This window comes from Crocuta crocuta, unplaced genomic scaffold, assembly GCF_008692635.1.
Source record: "Crocuta crocuta isolate KB4526 unplaced genomic scaffold, BGI_CrCroc_1.0 scaffold149, whole genome shotgun sequence".
Taxonomy (NCBI): Eukaryota; Metazoa; Chordata; class Mammalia; order Carnivora; family Hyaenidae; genus Crocuta; species Crocuta crocuta.
The window spans coordinates 4,328,908-4,354,908 of record NW_027551561.1 but is presented as its reverse complement, the minus strand read 5'-3'; the positions used below and the strand labels follow the sequence as shown (position 1 = coordinate 4,354,908).

Here is a 26,001-nt window from a genome sequence, read left to right as displayed (position 1 = left end):
GTCTACTTTTATTAGAAGACTACACCTCTCTCTATATAAATGCCCTGCTATTTTAACCTGTATTTGACATACATGGATATACTAATTTCTGTGTGTGTGTGATGTGATGCTACGTCAGGCCAGAGAACTTGTTTTTATGCCACTAACATCACCCAATCTTAAATTGGACCCTTAGTTTCTGCACACACACAAAAAAATTTATTTTAGCATGCTATATACAAGCTGCAGTGCAACAGGATGGCAATGTGATGATAAGACAGGGCTAATGCTCTTCTCTGCCCAAAAGAAAATTTCCAGAATTTCACATTATTTTCCTTAAAAAACCCATTTTGCTCTAGTAATAAAATATATTTATTAAGATATAATTAGAAGCTAATAAGCTCAGAAGTTTGCATGGAAACACACCTTCTATAGGCAGGGTTTATCATCTCCTCACTGGCTAAAAACATGAAAAGTTTTCTAGTTTTCATGGAATTTTTTCTTCCCCTTTTAGATATTTCTGAGAAATTAAAAGAGAATTTACAGAAAGGTACAGAAGTTTCTCTTTAGATGTTCAATGAAAAACAAGGAAAACAGCACATTTAGTGTTAGTGACAGAGAGCAAGTCTGGAGCACCTACAGTTGAAAAGCAGAGTATATTTTTGCTCCCACTTATACAATTACATTAAAATATGGGCAAAGGAATATTTTTCCATATTAAATATCTAAAGCCAATTGTTTGTTCTGTAACTTTTCTTTAAATGACTCACTGATTGATTCTTCACTTGTTAAAGTCCAATATGTAACCAAAGCCAAGTGAACTATGTACCAACTATTCCAGAATTAATAGAACTTCAATGCCCTCCCCTAATCCCCATCCCCCCAAANCCCCCCCCAAAAAAAAAAAAAAAAAAAAAAAAAGGAAAGAAAGAAAAATTTCCCCAACACCCCACAGAGGCTGCTTAACTCCTGGCAAGACATGCAAATCATATTCGCTAAAAAAAAATACACCCCGCAAACTTCAAGGCATTTATCCAGCATTCTCGCAGGGCTCAAAGTATAACCAAAAGATCAAGGGAGGAGTGGGGGAAATGTTGAATCATTCTGGGTTCCCCGTGATTAGTGTATCACTTTAGTCACAGAACAAGATACAGAGATCTTTTAAGTAGATTTGCCTTTCCAGTGGGTCATTTGTTGCCCAAGTTGATGACAGCAGGAACTTTAGAACCACGCTTGGTATTAAGTCTGTATTCATTAATCACTTGCATTCACACTTAAAAACAAAAACTAACAAAAGAAAAAAGAAAAAAAAAAAAAAACTATTCAGTACCGGAGATTAAATAACCATGTGTAGTCTCTTGAAATAAATTTTGATTCCTTAAGAAGTCTAATTACTTTCAGTTGCCTTTTTTTAAATAACTATATATATATATGTATATATATATATTTGTATATATTATCCTGTGATTCTACTTATGGTTCCTCTGCTGCGTTGAAGATCTAGGAGCATAAAAGCCTTGTGTCCCCCATGAACGGTGGCTCTAATGCTGCAGAAAGGTTACAAATAGGCAGTCTGGTCCTTCATTGATCTGGACTATCCATGGCTTCATTGTAAGTGATTATCCTTTTGGGATCTGGAAAGAAGGTTAAAAAATAAATACATAAATATAAGGTCTGGAATCCCAAAATGCCCATGTTCCACAACAAATTCCAAATAACTACCATCATTTTAGTTCCCTCTTTTTTTATGAAAAGACAATTTAAAGACCACTTCTTTGTAGTAACACATGTATGATCACAACCCAATAGTTTGGCATATCCAGCACAGGGTCCTCTAACCAGAGACGGCTTCAACTCCTACAGATTAGAGAGGGGTTTGAGTTCAGTTAACAAGGGTTGTTTTAATGTGTTTCTCCCAATGATAAAAGCAGTACATTTGAAGGAAAAAAAAAAAGCTTCAATCGTCAATAATCTAATATTAAAATAAGACACTTGAATTTACTTATTTTTGTTCTTCTGAGCAAAATAAAATCAAAATTCATTTTAACCAGTGTGGACTACCTAGTGAGGAACTGTTCCAGTTGGTATCTAGCACCAAAAACATCAGGCTAAGTTTGGCAAAACTATCAGTTCAGTCCTAAACAGGACTTATTTCTTCCTTCCTCCAAATTTGACATAGAACCTCCAGTCTTAACTCTCAGCAGTAGCAAAAGCCTGTGATCACCTGGGTTCAAAGTATAAAATAGTCAGAATAGGTCTCGGCAAAAATTCCAGTGTTCTTCTGAATTCCAATTATTCAGCTGTATGCTACACTCTCTTCTGGAGAGTCAATGATTCTATTGCACACCACTTCCACCTATCATATGAACTTTTAAAGGTATACGTACTTTTAACAAAAATTAGGAAACCAATAAAACCTGTCACCTAACGCAAAAGTATAAAGACCTAAAAATAATATTGAAGATCTCAAGCTCACCTCAGCTTAAGAGTCCATCTAATTTAGAGCAGAGATAATATAACACCCTTTCTAGGACTTCAACAACCATCCTCTAGCATCCTGCCATGAATACAGTGCCCATTCTTAATAGTTAATAGCCATTTTACAGTCAAGATAGGTAGGGTCTACTTTTGCCAACTATATTTTCTAAGTCTACCTTTTTTCATTTGTATTTGAACAAGAAAGCACACAGAAAGCAACTCAAAATAATTTAAGAGTTTGCTAGTTATGTTCAGGCCACAGCTGTGTTAGACCAAAGACCTGGCCTGAGTACAAGAGAGAGGTGGAAGGAGGAGCAATGCTGGGGGATATCAGGGAAACCTACATTTAATCTTGCTACTTTCTAGCTTACACAGTAACATCTCTCACTTGTATTAACTAGCAAAGCAGATGGGAAATGGGATGTAATTCAGCTACAGGGTTCTGAAAGCCCCAATCTATTAGCAACTAGTTCTCCAGATTATAAAATTTACTTTATTTCAGGTATTCCAAAGCTACCACATCTTAATATATTTGGAAAAGCACATAATTAGGATAACCGATTAAAAATTTTTGAGAATTCCAAATAACCCAGATGTGGATTATTCAGTCCCTTTGCCTTCTTTCTATTCACATCTTATACTTGTGGTTAAAGGAAGCTAATTTGCTATTCTTAAGATTTCTAGCTATCTATTATTTCAGAGAATATAGAGCCCAAATAAGGTTTCTAAAACAGCTAGTATATTCCTGAACCATGAATTTCAGTTCTTGGGCTTCCACTTGTCTACCACACAAAAAAGATACAGACTAGCTATAAATGGAAACACTTACTCACGTTGGTTTCTTAGATTAAAAATATTTATGTTCTGTCTTACTTTCACAGAGGGGTGAGAAATGTAATTTCTTCACCTAACAGGTAAACAGTATTTTCATATATTCTTCTCACATACAGTGTTTCCCTGGATATAAATAATTCAAAATACAAAGACTATTCACTTGGTAAGTCGCTATTCATGTTATTCCCACCCAAACATAACCCAATTAGTCATTAATATTAACATTTTAGGTAACCTAACTATACTTACCTTGCTTCTGCAAATTCCAAACAGATTCCATTTCTGCAAAGAAAACCAAACAAAAACAACAGATTATTTTATACAGTAAGTTTTATACAGCAAAGTTTAAAGTTATGCTTTTCAGTTTAAACCTAAAAAATCTAGACTGGTTATTGCCAGGATAGAGGTAGGGTTGACATAGCACAGTTCTGCTAAATCTTAGACACAACATTCTTATTTTCTTGAATTCTCAAGAAGTGTCCTTCAGATTGCCTTAAGTGTTGATTATAGACTGTTGATAATTACCTGAAACCAAACTACCAAGAGAGCAATTCTGTCTACACAAATAGCACAAACATGCAGAAGCATTCTATAGATGAAATGTTATTTCTTATAATAGCTCATTATTATTAAAAACATGAAGTATTTTTTGGCAACCCATCATAACCCAATGAGGTACCCAAGTCTTCTGAATGAAGCACTCAAATTTAATTAAGTATGATGCTTAAAATGCCTTATTAAAATTTTACTTAGCTCTTTGCTGTAGGCAAGTGGTCCTGTTCTTCAAACCACACCTACTCTTTTCTTTAAAAAAATTTTTTTACATTTATTTTGAAAAGCAAGTGAGCACAAGCAGGGGGCAGAGAGAGAGGAAGAGAAAGAATCACAAGCATGCGCTGCGCTGTCAGCACAGAGCCCAACACAGGGCTCAAACTCCCCAACCATGAGATCATGACCCAAGGTGAAACCAATTGTCAGAGGCTCAACGGACTGCGCCACCCAGGTGCCCTTACACCTACTCTTATTTTTAACCCATAAGGTCAAAATGCCAATCCATACTCCTTTATTAGTAACACACAATCCTCATTTGCTCCAATTCCATTCAGATGTGGTTATCCGTAAGGTGCTTACTTTGATACCTTACAACAAAGAAAATATGTATATGACCAAACTATAGTGACATGCAGAGAAAAAGCAAGAAAAACTGTATCTGGAAGCATATCAGAAAGCTTCAGATGGCTTATTTGAAGGTTTGATGCATAAGACAGTAGATGACTTTTATACCACAAGCACCTAAGAATTGGACTTGAAACGAAATACTCTTTTAGGAGATTTACAGTGTAAACAAAGACAACTTGGTATAAGAATGGACTATAACTATGACTGAGAATAAGTGCTCTTCCCATAGCCATACAACTACCATTTTAAAAAGACAGAAAGGTGATTTTATTCTCTATTAATGTGGATTCTATGTAATTGTATTCTATATAATTTATCAGTGACCAATTATAGTTTAAGGAAAAAATTTTAAAAAACCCCGAAGCTCATTAAGATAGAATGTATCTGGACACAGGTTACAGTTAAGGTACAACATAATCCCTCCCCAAGGCTAAAAGTATATAAATCTAAAATTACTTTTTTGTTTTATGTTTATGGCTGGGGGCAAAGAATGGTAGGATCACACTCTCCCTACTCCCCTTTACCTCCCATCAAATTCACTCTTAAAACATTTCTAAGTTTTAAAAATTTATCAGAATTGGATGTTTGGAACAACAGGTTAATTATTCAAAGTAAAGTAATTATCCAGATAAAACTTCATTCAAAGTATCGCAACAAGTGCCTGATAAAACAAAAACTGGGAAATAATTCACTAGTTGTCATTTGGTCCAAGAGCTTAGATGGATGCTATGGGCTTTAAATTGCTGGGCAGAGGCCCATCCAAAGATTGGCAGGAAAGTCTCCTAGGTCTACGGAGACAGAACTCTGATCAATCTAATCAGGAAAAAAAGAACATAAATCAGGAAAGGTTATTCTAGTCATGGCGCTCATATCTATCACTCTAATGCTACTAGTTTCAGACAATCAGGAATAGTTGAAATGGTCATTAGAGCCGTTATCCTACAATTTTCTGTACCTCAGAATGGCTTGAAGTGCAGAGATAAGCCTTTTCTTGGTTAACCTGACTTCAAAAAAACTAATTCAACACAGACATTTTTCTAGCGCAAGTACAGAAATCTCATTGTGCAACAATAAATCCCCGAGTTCTGTATGCATCAGTTACTTGATGCTCATTACTCAGTTTACTTAACATAAAAATAAATGTATACTTAGTCATATGTTTAGAAAAACACAAACTTTTCATCTTGGCCCATTATGCTATAACAACATATCCTTTTCTCTTCCCCGCCACAAACCTCAACCTGCCCCTTCCCCACCTATTTGTTTTTTTTTTTTGGGAGGGGTGTTGGGGGAAAGGAACCAACACTCAAGAGTCACCGTAAAAACTATACTAGTTTAAAGGCAAACACATAAACGTTAGAGTAAAAACAAAAATAACTACTTGCAATCACCCAATTTCTTTATTAAAGACATTTCCTTATTAAACTAGAACATTCAGCTTTAGGTTTTAATATAGATTTTAAATGATTTCTGGTAAGAAAGTTTTATTATCTTCAAAAAAGGGCTCTGGAATAGTGAATTTGATTATGCCTTTTGAGGAGAGAAAAGGGACAGATGACCTAGCTAAAAAACTAGCCATGGGCCAACCTAGCTTCTAGCCAAGAAATAAATCAGCATTATCTGAAGTGCTGAACTGAAAAATGAATGCAATTCCCCTTCTAGTTATTTAATATTAAACATATTAAATGTAACAAGTAGCAACTTGATTTCCTTGATCAGAATTATAAGTTCCCACGAAAATCAATTGAAGACCAGAAAGGAGAAATAAATCAAATACTATTTGCATGTTTACTTGCTATGCTTAAACAACCCTACTAAGGCTAACAAGAAGCTAGTAAGAGAGAATATATAGAAAAGAAGTAAATTACATTTTGCTCTTTTAAATTACAAGTCTTAATGCAGATTCTAAATATAAAACAAGTTACTCTGTGTAATTGTTTTAATTACCCCAACAGAAGTTGAAGAATAAGGCACATCCAACTATACAAAATCATAACACAGTAATTAATCTTTCTACTTTTAATACTGCCCCCCACCCCTGGCCTTTAATTTCCCAGTTTTTGTTAAGTTGGATGCCAGTACCCAATTATGCAAATAGTTATTGAAAAAATTTAACATTCAACTTTCTAAAGCAGATTACTTTCTACAGAGCTCCCTACCATAAATGTCCAATAACCTAAAAATCCTAAATTCTAAGTGGATTAAAAAGTACAATTTAGGGGCTAGGAATATAGATGCAAAAACAGAAAGGCTCTGCTTCTGTGAGCTTCGCAGAATATACGTTTCTAGGTAGAAGCATGAGCATGGACAAAGCTTGGTGATATTAAAGTATAAGGTGTGCTAAAACAGGGGGTCAGCAAAACTGAGTTCTGTTTTTGCAAACCAAGTTTTATGGAAGAGAGCCACTCCATTTTTATAGATTACCCATGACAGCTTTTGTGTATAAGGCAGAGTCAAGTAACCAGAATTCCAAGGAGAGACCCCGTGGCTCACAAAGCCTAAAATATTTACTATCTGATCATTCACATAAAAAGTTCACTCATCTATGCTTTAGTGGCCACAATTTAGGAAGGCTGGACACCACTAAGACAAAATGATTTAGAAAAAGAACACTACTCAGGAACAGAACTGAAAGTCACTAAGGATGAAAGATTTACACACAGATAAATGCTATTCAGGGGACAGCATAAAAGCACAAATGAAGGAAAACTTACTGTTTAATCATATAGGTGAAGAGAAGTCACTGAAGAGATCTGAGATTACTGTATTAAATATTAGTCATGATTGAGGTAACTAAATAGTATGGGTGAAATGGCAAAACAGTAGTCCTCCCCCTTATTTGCAGGAGATACATTCCCTCCAGTGGATTCCTAAACCTGCAAATAGTACCAAACCCTATAGATACTAAATACTAAGTCTTCTCCTACACATACATGCCACATGCCTATGATAAAGTTTAATTTGTAAATTAGGCACACTGAGATTAACAATAAAATAGAACCATTATAATACACTGCAAAAAAAAAAAGTTATTGAGTGTGGGCTCTCTCAAACATTTTAATTGCACTGGACTTACATTCTTCTTGTGATCATGGGAGATGAAAAACCGCCTACATGATGAGATGAAGTGAGATGAGTGACAATAGGCACTGTGATGTAGCATTAGGCTACTACTGACCTTCTGACGATTCAGAAGGATCATCTGCTTCCAGACCACAGTTGACCGTGGGCAACTGAAACCGCGGAAAGCAAAACCACGGATAAGGTGGGGACTACTGTACAGAAAAAGAGCCCAGTAAATGTTACTGCAAAAGTGAAGAAAATTAGGACAGCTGTATTAAGAGATGGAAAGGAAAAAATGGATTATGTTAGAGACAGGATCCATATAACCTAACAATCATGGTTTGGAATTTCATTTTATATACAAAGAATTGGGAGAGGTGATGTTGAATATACTCAGAGTAAAAGTAGTCGAATTTTCAAGCTTAACACACAACAACAGAATTGGATGAGATTACCCATGAGTAGCATGAAAAGGAGACCAGAAGAACATAAACCCTTGAGGAAAAGAGAATGATATAAGGAAGGCTATGCTGAAGATGTGCAAAGTAGGAAAGTGGGTTGTTAAGGAAATGCAAATTAGAGACTTTAGGGAGGGCATATTCAACTACTGTAATTCTTAGTCAAAGTTAAGACACTTTTAACTTTCTAGTCCCCCTTCTTTTTCTCTAGCCAGATGTCACTGCCTGGTTCAAGCAGTGGTATCTTACAGAACATTTCTGGAGTGTAATCTTTTAACAGGTCTCTCTTGCCCTTAACTGGGCCTCACTTCTCAAGTTCTACACGATGGCTAACATTCTCTTCCTCTAAAAATATAAACCTGAAAGTGACCAAAACACTTCCATGGATTTTCATGGCCTACAGGGAGAATGGATCTGTTTGTCTTATGTAACATGTCTAGCCCTGGACACAGCTGTACATCAATAAATTAGGTGACTAAAGATTTTTTTCAACTTGCACCACTCGCTTTCCTTGAGTCAATTTGAATGACTGGCAATCTTCAACTATTATTCCATTTCCTCCACCTAAATTACACTATGACTTTCCTTATACAATAAATAAGTCAATTTCCACTTCTGAGTTTTGACTAGCCTTCGCTGACCCCACCACCTGCCTTAGGAGTTTCTATGCTCCAAATATATTTTATCTATTTTTTCCCTTGCGCAGGGGCCATGCTAATCTTCTCTGTATCGTTCCAATTTTAGTATATGTGCTGCCAAAGCGAGCACTCTATTTTTTTCAACAGAGCAATCACACTAGTAATATATTCCTTTCCATGTAGGTTTCCCTATTAGACTGAATTCCTTAATGACATGAATCCTTATGTCATCTAATTATCACAATTGCTTTGCACAGAGCTTGGTGCCTTATGTAAATATTGATTTGAGTGAAATACTACTTGTAAATCAGTCATCAGGAAGTAATAATAGAAGAAAGTAATATGAGGTCCATTTGAAACTAATACTCAACCTTTTCTGACCTACAAAAACAGTAATTTCATATGGTCCAACCAAAAATTCAGCATTTAATTCTTCAAAGAAAAAGACAAGCTAAGAGGATTAAAGCCAACTTGAGGCTTTTTTTTTNCCAAAAAAAAAAAAAAAAAAAAGAATCAAATATATGGTCAAACAGGAAGATTCCTATAATTGAGAATCCCCAGATCAATTTACCATGGCTCTTGCCTTCCAATCCTTATTCAAGCCACTTAGATCAAATTCTGTAAAATTCAGCAAGGGTAGTGACATTATTAAAGTCTACTTTTTTCCCCTTCTAATCCAGATTTACCCAATTTGTGATGATTACTGGCTCTCTCACCAGCATGTTTTGCTATTCTGATTTCCTTTCCCAACTAGTCCACGTAGTACCTCCCTATTCATTTGCAAAGAAGGCTGTCAGAAACTTCTCTCCCACCTTCCCATTTTGACTATACCCATTGAGAATTAACAGCTTATTTTCTTTTTTAAAATAAATTTTAGGAGTGCCTGGGTGGCTTAGCCAGTTGAGCCGCCAGCTCTTGTTCCAGCTCAGGTCATGATCTCAGTTTGTGAGATCGAGCCCCACATCAGGCTCCACGCTGACAGCAGAGACACTGTTTGGGATCTCTCTCCTTCTTTCTTTGCCCCTCCCCAACTCACAACTGGCTGTCTCAAAATAAATAAACTTAAAAAATAATAAATAAATAAGGGGTGCCTAGGTGACTCAGTTAAGTGTCAACTTTAGCTCAGGTCATGGTCTTGTGGTTTCTAAGTTTGAGCCCCCCATCATCTGGCACAGAGCCTGGAGCCTGCTTCAGATTCTGTGCCCCCCCCCCCCCNGGCACTTTGTCTCTCAAAAATAAATATCAAAAATTTTTTAATAAAGTAAACTTTAAGTAACTTCTACCCCCAATGTGGGGCTCTAACTCATGACCCCAAGGACTGAGAGTTGCATGCTCTACCAACTAAGCCAGCCAGGCACCCCAAAAAACAGTTTACTTTCAAGTAAATTTGACTAAAGTAGATAGAAGTCATCACCTTTTCAGGAGATGCTTAATGATCTCTGCACCGCATCAATTTCAATCATATATTCCCAATTTGGAGCTCTACCAAATGAGACTAAACAGAACTATCTTGACCACCTCTAAATACATACATTAGAAATCTTGCAGCTTGAGGGATTTTGAGGTTTTTGTTAATTTCTACTGCTATACTTACTCTAACCCAGTTTACTTTTAAGGTAAAATATCAAATTCAAGTTGCTTGGAATGAAACTGCTACTAAGATAATAACTAACAATTTCTGCTTTTATTTATTTATTTTTATTTTTATTTTTTTTTAAATGTTTTATTTATTTCTAGGAGAGAGAGACAGCGTGAGCAGGGGAGGGTCAGAGAGAGAGGGAGTCACAGACTGAAACAGGCTCCAGGCTCCGAGCTGGCAGTCAGCACAGAGCCCGACGCGGGGCTCGAACCCACAAACCGCGAGATCATGACCTAAGCGAAAGTCGGACGCTTAACCGACTAAGCCACCCAGGCGCCCCATCAATTTCTGCTTTTAAAGCATAGGTGGTTACTTCCTTCACCTTTAGGAGGAAAGGTACTAAAATCTCAGGGTTAAATTTTATATATAAAATTCCTTCTATAAATTCCTTACAAGTTACCTTTCAGACTAATACCAAAGTAAATTCATTATTATTGCACTCATAAATAAAGCAGACTAAATGATTCAAATCAAGCATCATATATGGATGCTAAAATGGCAAGTCATTGGGGGAAAAAAAGGATCTCTCAACAATATTAAATTACTTGTTACAAACATTCCTATATGTCCCATATTAGAGAGAGGGCGAATTTCCCAATCTAGGAAATTCAACTAGGGCTGAAACCAAAGTCAAATCTGCAGGCAACTGTTAGTAAGATTGTAAGACAGCTGTGATGCCATAAGCAATCATGGAGCAATAACAATAAAATGCAGTAAAGGAGAAAATATTTCTTCAGCATTGTGTTAAAAGGAGAAAATTTAAAATTCAGATTGTATGAACAAAAGTCTGAACTGTATACATAATCCCTCTCTCCCTTTTATGGATTAACCATAATTTGTCTCCCATCTAATCACACCCCGTAGATATAAGAAATATTTATCAGTTCCTTCATTCATAAACCTAAAAACCTTTTTTAAAAGTATATGTTTATTTTCAGATAAATAATACATTCACATACGACTGCAAATACAAAAGGGAAAACCTTTTATTTCTCTGCCTGAACGATTCCAAGAAGAGTTCATCAGAAAAATGGCTTCCAATCTACCCAATAAATTAGTGCCACATTAACCTAGCAGAAAGCAGATCTATAAGTCAACTAAGTACTTAATACTAAATTTTTTTTTTTTTAAAGTTTACTTATTTACTTTGAGAGAGTGAATGAGCAGGGGAAGGGCAGAGAGAGACCAAATCCCAAGTAGGCTCTGTGCCATCAGTGAGGACTCCTATGCAGGGCTCAAACCCATGAACCATGATGAGATCATGACCTGAGCTGAGATCAAGTCGGATACTGAACCGAGTGAGCCACCCAGGCGCCCCTCAACTCAATTTTTAAAACACTGGAGTACAATCTGATACAATGAAAACAAAGACTGATATACTTATTTTTATAAAATTAGGAAACCCAGGCTTAAAAATGACAATTGAGGGGCGCCTGGGTGGCTTAGTTGGCTGGGTGGCCAACTTTGGCTGAGGTCATGATCTCATGGTTCATGGGTTTGAGCCCCGCGTCGGGCTCTGTGCTGACAGCTCAAAGCCTGGAGCCTGCTTCAGATCCTGTATCTCCCTCTCTCTCTGACCCTTCCCTGCTCACACTGTCTCTCTCAAAAATAAATAAAACATTTTAAAAAATGACAACTGAATTTTTCAGCACACTGAAACTGGAAATAGCAGTGTTAAAATCCCGGTCTTCTGTCAATTTCAGTAATTCCATCTCACCAGCTGAAGACTCTGATATTCAGTGCCCCCCCTCCGTTGCCTCCAGACTGGTCTGATGATCTGGCAGCAACTTACCTTCCTCACCACTTCCAAAGTGGATCCCTTCCAATATTTATTGGGGTTCTCCAACTTATCTATTCTTTACCTTCCTTTTCTTTGCATTTCCGTAAGTCGAAATGTTTCCCCGTCCATTAAAACCCGGTTTAAATGATGGTGTGTCCCTGAAAATATACCCTGCCTGCACCTACTCTTGCCACCTTTACTCCATTAGTAATTCTCCATCCTTTGAAAGCTCCTAGTTATTTACAGCTATGACACTTAAAATCTTACCTTATAAACTTGTGTATTGTTTTCTCCTCTACTTGATTAAGCTCTTCAAAGAAAAAGACTCACCCCATCAGTCTTCCTTAACTAAGCAAAGTACTTTGCCTATGATAAGTACATCATAAGGGGAAGGAAAACACACAATTACTGCACAACTACGCAGATAAAAGAAAAAAAGGATTAAGCTGAGGAAAGCTCTCTAGACTTAGGAGTTCCCAATCCTAGAGGGCAATTAGAACCACTTAAGAGAGTTAAAACACATTTTTATTCCAGGGTGTGGCCAAACTCGTGAATCAAATCATTTATGCCAATAACCTACAGAAGTAACAGAGAAACAAATTTTTAAAACTTCATGCAGTAGCTTAGTGTTCCCTCAGGGATATAACTTAAGATAACTTTCATGTTGACTCATTCAACTATCAATTATATCTTATTGTATTAATCTCCCTTGCATCTCTACATGCTGGATAAAATTTACCTCTCAAATAACCATTTTTTTAAAAAGTTTATTTTAAGAGAAAGAAAGCAAGCACGAGTAGGGGAGGGGCAGAGAGAGGGAGAGAGAAAGAATCCCAACCAGGCTCTGCACTAACAGAGCAGAGCCCAATACAGGGCTCGAACTCAGGAAAAGCGAGATCACAACCTGAGCCGAAACGAAGAGTCAGACACTTAACCGACTGAGCCACCCAGATGACCCTCAAATTATTTTTTAAGGAATGTTCCAGAATAGCAAGATGTTAACACACACACACATAGCATGCTTTCTGAATGCTTGATAACCTGCAGTGCAGTATTAGTTAGGCATGATAAATCAACTCAGTTTAAATGGACACTTTGACCAAATACACAACTCACGTCAACCTACCTTATTTCAACAGACTTGGCTTCAAATGACTTTTTCAAATCAATTGACTTCAAATGACTATTTCAAAATCAAAGATCCACCTCAGAAAGTTAAGGTATAGTGTTAGAAGCCTTTGACAGCAAATGCTTTAAAGGAGCCAACAGTTTTATGTCCTGGTTATGTACATTAAAAGCCATCACTCTAACATAACTAAGTGTGAACTAGCAAAATGTTAGGATACTGGAATTTGTTTTTGAAACTCCTACCAAAAAAAGTGTGAAGGTAGATAGGTGAAACAAGAATGACAACGCTACTTAAACGTTCAGGCTGAATGAGGAGCACCCTGGAGTTCATTACAGGTTCCACTTTATAGTATAAATTTTTTATAATCAATTTAAAATTCAAAGTATAAATCTTCTCATAATCAATTTTAAAAGGTGCCACTTTAAAGTTTGCCTCTTGGGGCGCCTGGGTGGCTTAGTCGGTTAAGCGTCCGACTTTCGCTTAGGTCATGATCTCGCGGTTCGTGGGTTCGAGCCCCGCGTCGGGCTCTGTGCTGACTGCCAGCTCAGAGCCTGGAGCCTGTTTCAGTCTGTCACTCCCTCTCTCTCTGACCCTCCCCTGCTCACGCTGTCTCTCTCTCTCTCTCCTAGAAATAAATAAATAAATAAAGTTTGCCTCTCAAGTGCCACCGGAGATCAAAAGAAAATAGGCCCTACGTCTCACAGTAACTATTAATACTGCTATGGAATGGTACACTATTCCCGCAGGTAATACAAAGACTAACCCTCTTGTTTCTTAAAACTTTACACCATAATCTATGTCAAAAGGGATTCTCATCAATCCCCTTTTTATGCCCCATTGTCTCTTTTTTTCATATCCTCAATTATACTGAACAGATTTTTAAAAAGTCTGCAGTACTTCTAAGGCTGCAAATGTTTAATCTAAAAACTGCATCATTCCTACAGAAGTGACACCAAGCACTCTCTTACCTACTATTTCCAAATAAAGTTGTTGAAGGACTTGAGGTATGCGGAGAACTTCCATTTCTAAGCCTAACTTTAACCTAAAGAGATTACTTTGAACATTTAAAGAAAAGACTAAAGGACCAAGAAAATACAGGTAGCCCTTTTAAAGGATATTCGAATAAACCCAACTGATTATTACCTCCTTTAGAGTTTAAGACAACTTAAAAATAATAAGCCATCCTTCACTTATGAAAAAGATCTTCAGATCTTCAAAAGGTTGTGATTCAAAACAGATTCAAAGAAAAAAGAAATCAGTGACCTCATGAACCCATCCACATTTGGCAGGAATTCAAAGAAACCGCAACTTTGGGACCTAACTGAACTGAACATTATTTGTTGGGGTGGGGGTGGGGGGACGGGCAATCAGTGCCAACTTAATCTCAATAAACAAATATAAAACTCAAATTGATGCACTCAACTAAAGCAAGTATTTCAGTAATGCCAGCAAAACTAAATGTAATTGTATCCATGGAGGGGCATTTAGCTTATGTAAATACCGCTAATTTCACATCTAGTCTGCCCATCTATAGGGAAAATGCATACAGAATACCTAGAAATAAATAGAAATTAGTTTCTCACTTAAAAAGGCCCGCAATTCTCCATACTAAGAATCTATATAAAACCACCAGCCAACTTAAGGGAACCTGTCCTAGACTTTTTCACATGTTGCGGAAGAACATAACCAGATATCTTCTCAGGTTCACACAATGACCACCAGTACAACGTAACACAGGTAAAGATTTCCCAAGTAATGGTCTCTGGAGGGCAGTCGGCACAGAAAATAACACCAAAACCACCAACTCCCCCAGCAGGACTTATCATTAACCACAAGTCAAGAAACTAAGCAATTAATTGTTTTGCCTTAACTTTCCTAAAAACATCCATTTCCTGGTCAGTTCAATTACTAACAGCAGTGCTGGAGGAAAAAGTGAGGACAGGTAATTTCATCTGCCAGGATTTTTGCTCCTAAACTGCCATAAGGCAATACTACTACTTACTCCTTTTTAAAGGAAAAAAATAGAAGTACATCTGTTCACTTTACTAAATGTCTTCCACTTTGCAGATAAGGAAAGGTATGCAGAGGAGGTAATTTGCTTAAAAGTCACATAAATAGCTTTGTTATTCATTTCTTCCAGAGAAAATATGGGAATTACCTCATCCCCACTAACTGATATGTTGCCCCTTCCCTGCAGTTCCAAGTCACTGCCTAAATGAGCCACTGTTCAAAATGGGAATGTGCAGCATGTATTAGGTGTGTCTGCATGCAGGGGGTATAGACTTCTATTCGGGGAAGAGGGAGAGATGAGTGTTCTCAAAAACACTGAGGTTGTAAACATCATTCATTAAGCCTCATTATTTGCTGTAGGGATTTAAATAAGCTACACCGTACAGTAAATCTTTAAGACACAAATAAACCATATTCTAAAAACCGTTTTTGCATTGAACTTGAAAGATATAGGATTCCTTTTTTAACACAGGCTTCAGGGCTATGAAAAGTACAGCCTCCAAGAGCCTGGTTCCTACAATGCTAATTGGGCTTCCCGTTGCAGTCGTCTAAATTATTTTCTAGTTCTCATTCAGCACCCAGAAAAAAAATAGTTTTTGACACTTACCTTTTTGGACTCCTCCTCAAAAACCTTGCTCCTACTCATTTTACACAAATTAGAAATATCAAGCAAGCTTACTAATAAAGTACATGATATAAAAAGCAAAGCAAGAACATCTGCTCAAAGAAACATTTTAAAAAGAACTCAAGAGAAAAATATTATGTCCTCCCTTTAGGCACCACCCATCCCTCTTCATTCTTTGAACCAGGTAGGAAGTCAACTATACTTGTATATATGACAAGAAATCCTTTTAAGTTGAAAAAGTGAACATTGCTTCTAAATAGTACTATTTCCAAAGACCCTGAATAGTTTATCAGCTGCTATCCATGGTTATTCTTAATTCAGTTCCAAAAGTTTTTAAGAATCTCATAGTACTTTCCAAAATTTACCCTTAATACAATAGCTAATAAATATATATTAAAGTGAGCAGTAATAATCTTCATATATGAACAAATGAGTTACCTTTAGTGTGATATACAATAGCAGCCCTCAGGTCAAAAGAACCCCAGCTATCATTTCTTTCTAGGCCTCTCTGGTATCTCTGTTCTTTGGCGGAGCCTAACAAAGTGTTCGTAGGAGACGCCAGAGGATTTTGATTTTCTATCTCGTAGTCCTTTGAGAGAAACACTAAAGCACCTTGACTATTGGTGTCTGCTTTCTGCAGGTCACCTATATGACTGGGTTCCAAGGATAAGGCTCCACTCTCATTAGTAGTCCCAGATTTTAGAATGCTACCCAGAACTTGAGGACTAGTCCGTTTTTCCAGCTCATATGCCTTAGGAAACACAGGATGCTCAGTTCCTGAGGGAATTATTTCAGCACCCTGTGAAACCAAAGTGGCAGGATATTCCCCTTGAAATGTCACCTCCATCACTTTATGATCTGATGACTTCCCAATAACAGTCTCAGGGCCAGCACTGGGCTCATTTATAAATGATAAACCCCACTGATTCTGGAAGATATCCCCCAGGTTTTGCTGATCTGTCTGAGAGGGTAGATCCACTTGTGCTGTGCTCAACAGCACAGTTTGCATATTTGAAGGATAGATGAAAAGGCTAGATTTAATTTGTTCAACAGCTGCTGAAGTCAGACTCATGTCCTGGAGAACTGAATCAGTCCCAGAAGAGATGGGTGTTAGAGTATTAGCAGCAGTAGTTAACAGTGGCTGACCCCCTGGAGAATACACACTTGCATCAGTCCCTGCTAAAACAGGCCCATTAGAAAAGCTGGCCGAAGTAACAGATTTCAGCGCTGACATAGGGACCTGGGATAACCGACTTGAAGACTGGGTCTGAGTCTCCCCAGCAGATGACGAAGAGGATGAAGATGAAGATGGCGACACAGAAGAGTTCTGTACAGTTTTGTTGAGGTTTTCCTTAACTTTGCTTGCATAACTTATCTTAGGAACTATTTTAGCGCTGCTATTGTCCACTGGAAAAACTGGGGGTGGTTTAAACAGGGTCCAAGAGTCCTCTTTGGAGGTAACAGCAGAAGCATGCTTTCCTTTGGGCCGGTCATCAAACTTTTTGCCGCTCACACCAGGTTTGATATCAGAGCTTTTCCGCAGCATGTCACCCACAGCAGGTTTTCCTCGATTTGTTCCTCCAGGCCCAGTTTCATACTTCCAAATGGGCTTCGAACTATCTACTCGGTTTCCCTTTTGTTCACTGTAGTCAGGCTTGAAAGTTTCAAGTCCCTGTTTTAAGGTTGGGACACTGGTCTCTTGTTGCATTATTTTGTCCTGCACTAAATTAAGGTTTTCACATCCCTTGGCACTATTGCGCCTAGCTTTCCTTTTTTTTGGAGTGGTATATCCGCTCTCAGATCCACTACCATCATTATCTGCTCCTTTGCCCATATAACCATTAGTAATATAGCCAGAATTATTTGTTACAACACCATTTGGAATTGCTACAGTATCGGTCTTCTCTACAGACTGGTTCTCTCCAGATTTATTTTCATAAGACTTCCCATTCTTTTTGTCCATACTGTTCTTCTGAATGAAATTCCTGGTTTTAATTCCTGTTTTCCCAAAGGTGCTGGCCTTTACAGTCTGCTTCAGATTAGTGTCTACAATTTGTTGGTTGCCATTGAGGACCCTGGAAATAGGGTTGGTAGCTTCATCAGAACCCAGGCTCTTTAAAGATATTTCTCTTTCTCCAGCATTACCATTTAGTTCACCATAGCCTAGAGAGGGGGGAAAAAAGGTTCTGTTTTAAAATTACAAAATATAAATTACAGTGCCACCTGACATTTAAAGACTATTTACTATGTGCTAGACACTATGCCATAAGCATTAACTTTACTATCTCTATTATTTCACAACTATGAGAACACTTGTCAGCCCCATATTACAGATTAGAAGTCTGCCAAGCAAGAGACTGAATGAACCAGCTGGGATGCAAACCAACGTCTGAGGTCAGAAAGAACAAGACCTCTTAAGCAGTATGCCATAGTATCTCTCATCTAACAGAATCAACTTTCCTACTGTTCTCACAAGGCTGTTATAAAATTTCCTTTACAATTAACAGCAGAGCTACCCTCTGGGCAAAAATCAAGTTATACTGATACAGTAACTGTATGTACTTCAGGGAAATTAAAGAATCCCTTTCTATGAAACCACAAATGGCTGCTGGTCACCACAAACAGTTAATACTGCATTCTGTTGAACAAAAATCTAACACTTATGAACTTTAATTAACTTGCCTAAGTCAGATAACTGGAAATGTGAACACCAGTCGGCCTGGAACATGGTTTTCTATCACTAAGTAATACTTCCAACACAAGTGATGTGGGTAATAATTACTAACAAAACTACAAGAAAAGGTATCTAGTTTAAAAACGGTTAACGGTGTTCAAGCTTAAGACCTTCAACTGCCATAAACAGTTTATCACTCTATATTATTCAACTGGTAACAACCATTCTCATTGCCCTAACAGCAAAAGAGATTATTAGTTATCTACCTTTTCATGAAATGTTCCCAAAAGCATTTTGAGGTCATTAGAAGCAGATAAATAGAAGGCGACACACACATTCATTTAAGGCGGCTTTCAGAAAGGTGTCCAATAATACCAAGTAATTTGCATTCACTTTCATTCATTCTTGTGGGCCTTTAGCCTATGAAGGCTAAAAGGCATGTGAGCTTGTATATTCTCGTTTCGAAATTTTGTTTTAATTCCCAATATGGTACAGATAGAACTCATAAGGGCTCTTTGTGCATTTTAAAAGCCTGAGAGATCTACGGGCACCTGGGTGGCTCAGTTGGTTTAGTGTCTGACTCTTGGTTTCAGCTCAGGTCATTATCTCACGATTTGTGAGTTGAAGCCCCAAGCCGGGATCTGCACCGACAGCGCTGAGCCTACACTGCTGATCCTACTTGGAAATTCTCTCTTCCTCTCTCTGTTCCTCCCCCACTCATGCTTGCTCCCATGCGCACTCTTTCTCTCACTCTCAAAATAAATAAACTTACATTTAAAAAAGGGGGGGGGGAGCATAAGGAATCTAAGATTTTTTTTAAGTTTCAGAATCACTGCTTTAACAGAATGTGATATGGAACAGGACATAATCTGGGAAGATTCACAACAAGATTTACTGTAATTTTAAGGCACTCATTTTGTATCAAAGAAAGGACACTAAAAATGAAAAAATAAAGGCATTTTCTTCTACTGTATTAACTTTCAGAAAACAATTTAGGAAAATACACTTAAGGCATAATCATTCCTAAGTCTGAACCATAAAAAACCTGGACCATAAAATAATTTTGTTTCAAAATTTTTTTTAGAGAAGAGAGAGCCCGCTCAAGAGAGCAAGCAATCACATGGTGGAGAGGGGCAGGGGAGAGAGACCATCTTAAGCAGGCTCCTCCACCCAGTGTGGAGCCCCATGTGGGGCTTGATCCCACAACTCCTGAGATCAGGACCTGAGCTGGAATCGAGTCGGACACTCAACTGACTGAGTCACCCAGGCACCCCTCCCCCCTCACAAAATATTTTTAAAGCTTATTTAGTTTGAGAGCGAGCGCGAGAGAGCAAAAGCGTGCACATGGCAGGGTTTGGGCAGACAGAGAATCCCAAGCAGGCTCCACACTATGTGGAGCCCCTGAGGCAGGTCTCAAACTCAGGAACCACTGAGATCATAATCTGAGCTGAAGTCAGACACTCCACCAACAGAGCCACCCAGGCGCCTCCCTACAAAATATATTTTGTTGAAGTTCTTAACTTCTGTAGAATTCTAATTTTATTTTATTTGGCTGCTGAAAGAGCTTTGATAGCCAATCAGGTCAAACTTTTAGCGGAAAAATTCTAACTATGAAACTACTGAAGAAAGAAACTACTAAAGAAGAAATCTCTGCTTCAGTAGGATGTTTTCTGAAAGACTCTTTTCTTTAGACAAGCAGCAAGTTCCTAAACGGGCTCTCAACATTAACATATACAAGTTTACCTGTATACAACTCTAGACCAAAAAGAAAACATATCATTTAACATGCTAACAGGCTAAACAAAGTTTTGTACTCTTGAGCCCACTAGTCAGAACTTTCTCAAAGGTAAGCGAACAGTCTTAAACACAAAAAAATTCAATGTCCAAACTAACTTGGACCAAAGCCAAGACTTAAGTGAACCAGAATATTTTTTTCCTAAAATTACTAGTATTTAGTGGCTCCAAGGTGAGAAATCACCAATTTAATAACAGTTCAGAGCCACTATACTCCCAAGTTTTAATAACAAAATTACATTTTTTTCATTCAACTACTTAAAATTTTTTCCATGGCAACCTTGTTGGTATGCAAAAAGTGTACCAGAGACACTTTCTTTTCAAAACTTAGGTATTTAAGAAAAATGCAAACACCACAGAAATTACTGAGAGAAATCAAATGGCTCTTTGCACTTTTACTATTTAGGTTTGCCATGCTAAAGCATCTAACACAACTTCAAATGGACTATGCAAAACTTGAGCCCTGATAAACCTAGCTTTTGGATTAGAAACGGAAATTACCGAACACATTTGGCCCTCTCTTGCGCCCTCTTCTGGATAAAGAAAACAGGTTCCTCTTTATAGGTTTGTAGGTAATGGGTCATAAAAGCCCACTTCAACATAACAACAGATACATTTCAAAAATCCTCCTACGTTTTCTTAGTAAATCAGCATCATCTATGTTGAAGCAACAGTACTGTGACCAGGCCACACATAAAAAACTGTTCATCCCAAATTGTTTACATTCTCTCAAAATGGCTAAGCCCAGTGTCCCCTCTTTATTCTCTTCCAGGATAAGACCTACTGATTTGAAGGACGCCACCTTGAATGGTTCAAGGACTGCTTCTGTACGTAAAGACGACTCCTGGCAAACAAAATAAAAATTTCCAATCTGAACAGTAATACTGTTTTATATTCCAAGTAACCATAACAAAGTAAGATTTTCTGGTCTCTAAGTTGAAAAAAGACCTAGAGATAAAAGATTTCGTGTTGTACACTTTCGAATAGTTTAAACTGTTCCAAATCCGTTAAGATTAAATACCCAATATATTTACACGTTCACTGCCACTGTACACCACACCATCGGTCCCTACCGCCACCCCCCAAAAGTGGAAAATCTGACATTCCAATTTCAGTCTTTAAGTTAAAGCAATTTTCCTTCAGCTCTCAGTCACTGTATTAAATTCGATATGCTGGGTTTAACATCCATTTTCTTACCATTCCCTTCATTTCTCTTCAATTTATAAAGAACCTTCCATTTGTTAAAAAAAAAAATCTGCCTGGTTACAAACTTTTAAGTTCATTTCTTCTCAGATGTTTCTCAAAATGACTTTCACCCTCCATTTCACGTTTGTGAAAACCGAGCATTTGGGGTTCGGTGTCGGTGCAAAAATAGGAAAACACCTTTCCTCTCAACATGGAAAAAGGCCTCGTCCGAGGCAAGATGGTAGTGAACCAACCTCATGGATGAGCCACCGCGGTTCTTCCTTAAGGACGAGAAATAGGGGTCAAAAAAACTCGCCCTCTCCCCGCATCCCCTCATTTTCCTAATCGCTCTCCTTGAAATCACCATTCAGGCCCAGAGGGTAGATGCTGGGGGGCTGGAGGGGGGCAGAACGAGCTTTTTTTTTTTTTCGTAAAAACGAGCTGCTAGAAGGAAAGGGCCCGAGTGAAAGCCTGAGAGGCGGAGTCGTGAGCGAACCTGGCAGGAGACGAGGTTCCTGTGGCAGAGAAACTCGTGACCGGGNCCAGCTGGGAGCCCGAGCCCCCCAGGTCCGCCGCGCCGAGCGCCCCTCGACACCCTTCCCCCTCCGCTCCTCAGTGGGCCGGAGTCGGTGACAGGAATCGGCTTCCAACATGGCGGACAGGAAGCGGCCCCAGGAGGAGGAGAGAACATTCCAGCCGCGCCGGCTCTGGGGGGAGCGGGCCCGGGGCGCCGGCCTCGGGACGAGCCGCGAGGGCGGACTGCGGGGTCCGGTGCCCAAAAGGGGCGTCTAGAGGTGGAAATGACCCGAGAGACGGGGGGGTCCCGGCCACCCCCCCCAGACGGGGAACCCCAAGGCCACAGGTGGGCTTGGGGTGGCGGGTGAGGGAGGACACTTCCTCAACTCTGCCCACCTACCCTCGCCTCGCCGCCTGCAAAAGGGTCTCGCGACACCATCCGAGTCGGGAGTAGCTGGGCCTTCCTGAGAAACAGCCCAAATGCCTTTTTTTGGGGGGGGGGGAAGCTATGTTCACCCCAACTCAGGGCCACCACGTTTAGGTTCCTCCAGGGCCTCACGAAGGTAAACGGGAAGGGGATAATGAAGCCAGACTTCCAAGGCCGACCCTCCGGGTCTCCCTCCGGCCCGGGCGGGGGCCGGGAAGGTCACACCGGCCTGGTCGGGCCTCTCCCATGCTGAGGGGAAGGAGAGGGCGCTGCACAGCCCGCGGCCCAGCCCGGGCCTGGGGAGAATGGAAGGGGGCTTCCCCAGCCCCGCAGGGCGCGCGCACACACACAAACACACACACACGCACTCNCCCCTACCCCCCACCTCCATTCCCCTTCCCCCACTCGTCCTCCCTCCCAGACCTGTTTTCTTCTTCGGCGTTTCCTGGTGCTGCTGGAGGGCGTGTTTCTGCTCATGTTTCAGCGCCTTAGGCTGGGCCTTGGGGCTGCCCTCGGCTCCATGCTGCAGGTACTGGTGAGGCTGCTGGTGATGGTGGTGGTGATGGTGGTTGTGGCTGTGGTTATAGAAATAATAATGGTGGTGGTGGTGCGNCCTGGCTGAGGCTGCGGGCTGCTGCACCGTCAGGATCTGAGACTGCTTCTCAGGGCACACTCAGTATATCTGAGCGCGTCTGGCCAGCGCACTGGTTAACCGAGCGATTCCGCGAGATTGGCAGCGGCGCTCCAGCAATCAGGGGCCGCGCTGCGCCGCAGGCCCCGCCCCTAGCCCAAATCCTCTTTCCTTCCCCTTGGCCGCTGCCTCCCGGCCAACGCCACTTACCCTGTGCAACCTCACAGGGCCGGGCTTTCAACGTCAGCACTATGGCTCTCGCTTCGGTCGCTTTCTCTGCTTCACCGCGCAGTCTGCGAACAGCACTTTCTACACTCCTCGCCCGCAAGCAAACTTACGTCGAGTGTAGCAGATTCCACTGGCGAGTCCACTGGCGAGTCCACTGGCTCTGGGAGTCATCTGTTGGTTCTGCAGTTCCTAGAATCTGTTGGCTTTTTTTTTTTTTTTTTTACCCTTTTCCGGGTAACCAGAGGGGAAGCTCAGTTCCCTTAACCCCGAGACCACTACAGGGGCAATACAAAAAGAGGAAACAAATACATTTTTAAAAAAATAGAATACAAGAGCTTCACAATTCCATTTTGTATTCTGGATTCATTTTGCTTTGTATTCATATGCTAATCTCTTCCTTTCCACGAAGGGATTATAGGGTTCCACAATGGGGTATCTGTGTAATTTTCTAAAAGGGCACAAAGGGTTTAAATCATTGTTTCTTTGTAGTTGGAGGCAAGGGAGAGCGGGAGGAATGAAAATCTAAAATCTACAGTGAAGTAGTTTTGTTGTTGTTTTTAACTCTATAGGTGAGGTCAACTGTAGAACCAAGATAAGTTTTAGAATATGTAGTTTCAAGAGGGAAAGACAGGGGAAAGGGCACTTTGAAAGTTACTAAGTTAAGAATACTTGCACTTATGGAAAATACTGGCATTAAAAAAAATACTCTGGCTTTGGGGATGTGGATTTAATTTATCCTGCATTATCACATCACAGCCTGATTTTTAAAAAGCAAATGTGAGTCTGGAACATTGTCACAGTGATTACTCAGAAAGGAAGACAAAGGTTTTGTCGGGGAGGGGCACACGGGTACCCCAAGTAATATTTTATTTGTTGACCTGGATGGTGATGATACATATATTTGCTTTATAATTATTTCTTAAAGTGAACATGTGTATACGTATAATACACGATTCTCAGGGTATGTTCTTTGACAGAATTTTTTAAATTTAGCATAAAATGTATATCACTTACACTGATACTTTTTAAGTTCAGTGGCAATAGGTATATTCACATTGTGGTGCCACCGTCACCACTGTCTGTCACCAGAACTTTTCCAACATCCCAAACTGAAACTCTGCACCCATTAAACAAATCTCCTCCTCTCCCCCACCCCCTTTTAACCAATATTTTATTTTCTATGTCTGTGATACCTCACACAGGTGGAACCATACAATATTTATCCTCTTGTGTCTGGCTTATTTCAGTTAGCATGTCTTTTGAGGTTCACCCCTGATGTGATATGAATCAAATTTTCCTTCCTTTTTAATGCTGAATGATACCCCATTGTATGTATGTGCCACATTTTGTTTATCCATTCATTTGGCAATGGACATATGGATAGTTTCCTCCATATATTGTTTACAGTTTAAAAATGTGGCCTGAGGGGCACCTGGCTGGCTTAGTCAGTGGAGCATGCAACTCTTGATCTTGGCGTTGTGAGTTCGAACCCCACGCTGGGTGTGGAAATTACTTAAAAAATATAAATAATGGGGCACCTGGGTGGCCCAGATGGCTAAGCATCTGACTTGGGCTTAGGTCCTGGACTCACAACTAAGCTCAACAGCACTGAGTCGGGCTCTGTGCTAACAGCCTGGAGCCTGCTTTGGATTCTGTGTCTGCATCTCTCTCTGCCCCTCCACCCTTCGTGCTCTGCCTCTCTCTTTCTCTCAAAAATAAATAAACATTAAAATATAGGTAAATAGTGACTTAATTTCCCATAGCAGGACAGTATTAAAGGAGTAAAGAGGGGCACTTGCGTGGCCCAGTCGGTTAAGTGTCCGACTTCAGCTCAGGTCTTGATCTCACATTCCTAGGTTCTAGCCCTGCACTGGGCTCTGTGCTGACACCTCAGAGCCTGGAGCCTGCTTCGGATTCTGGGTTCCCCTCTCATTGCCCCTCCCCCGCTTGCGTGTGCTCATGCGCGCTCTCTGTCTCAAAAATAAACAAAAAAAAATTTTTTTTAATTAAAAAAAAAAACAAAACGGGGGTGCCTGGGTGGCTCAGTCGGTTGAGCGTCCGACTTTGGCTCAGGTCATGATCTCACGGTTGGTGGGTTCGAGCCCCGCTTCAGGCTCTGTGCTGACAGCTAGCTCAGAGCCTGGAGCCTCTTTCAGATTCTGTGTCTCCCTCTTTCTCTGACCCTCCCTGCTCGCTCTCTCTCTCTCTCTCTCTCTCTCAGAAATAAATAAAAGACATTAAAAATTTTTCATAAAGGAATAGAGAAGCTTTAAAGGAAAAATTTGTACTCTGAAATTAATGAATGTCAACACAAAAAGCATAATTAAAAGGTAAAAAAAAAAAAGCCTTTTTACAGCAGCATATGTCATTGAATCCAGACAACCATGGCCAGCTCTTGACTTGTTCTTTACAGTGAGGATTGGCTTTGCCTTGCTAAATTTTGAAGAAACACCCCTTTGGGGTGTGGTGGGGAGTACATTTACCCAATTTTGAAACATAAAACCCCAATACTAACATCGTAACAAGTAAATCTTTGCCACTGAGTAATATTCCATCACTTTCTCATCTATTAAAGAAGAAATAAAAGTGTATACAGAAGGTAGAATTATGTTGATAGGGCTTTATATTCTTTTGCTGACCTAGATATTTAGTTGGAAGGCCAGAATTCCTGAGTTCTAACTTCTCTTTCTACATTTTCTACATCATAGTTGCAGGCAAACCAAAAGCACTTATT

The 26,001-nt window shown here is 39.6% G+C and overlaps 1 protein-coding gene and 1 pseudogene across 1 annotated transcript; both read right to left on the bottom strand.

Moving 5' to 3' along the window:
• Positions 1–994: 994 nt before the first annotated feature.
• On the bottom strand, positions 995–23,438 carry NUFIP2 (nuclear FMR1 interacting protein 2). Its single transcript, XM_077749841.1, has 5 exons — positions 23,378–23,438; positions 22,832–23,080; positions 16,251–17,975; positions 3,541–3,573; positions 995–1,613 (listed from the first exon to the last, which is right to left on the bottom strand). The coding sequence occupies exons 1-5, from the start codon at positions 23,436–23,438 to the stop codon at positions 1,561–1,563; spliced, it is 2,121 nt and encodes a 706-aa protein (XP_077605967.1). The 3' UTR covers positions 995–1,560.
• Positions 8,665–8,759, bottom strand: LOC144219831 (U6 spliceosomal RNA; annotated as a pseudogene).
• Positions 23,439–26,001: the final 2,563 nt, after the last annotated feature.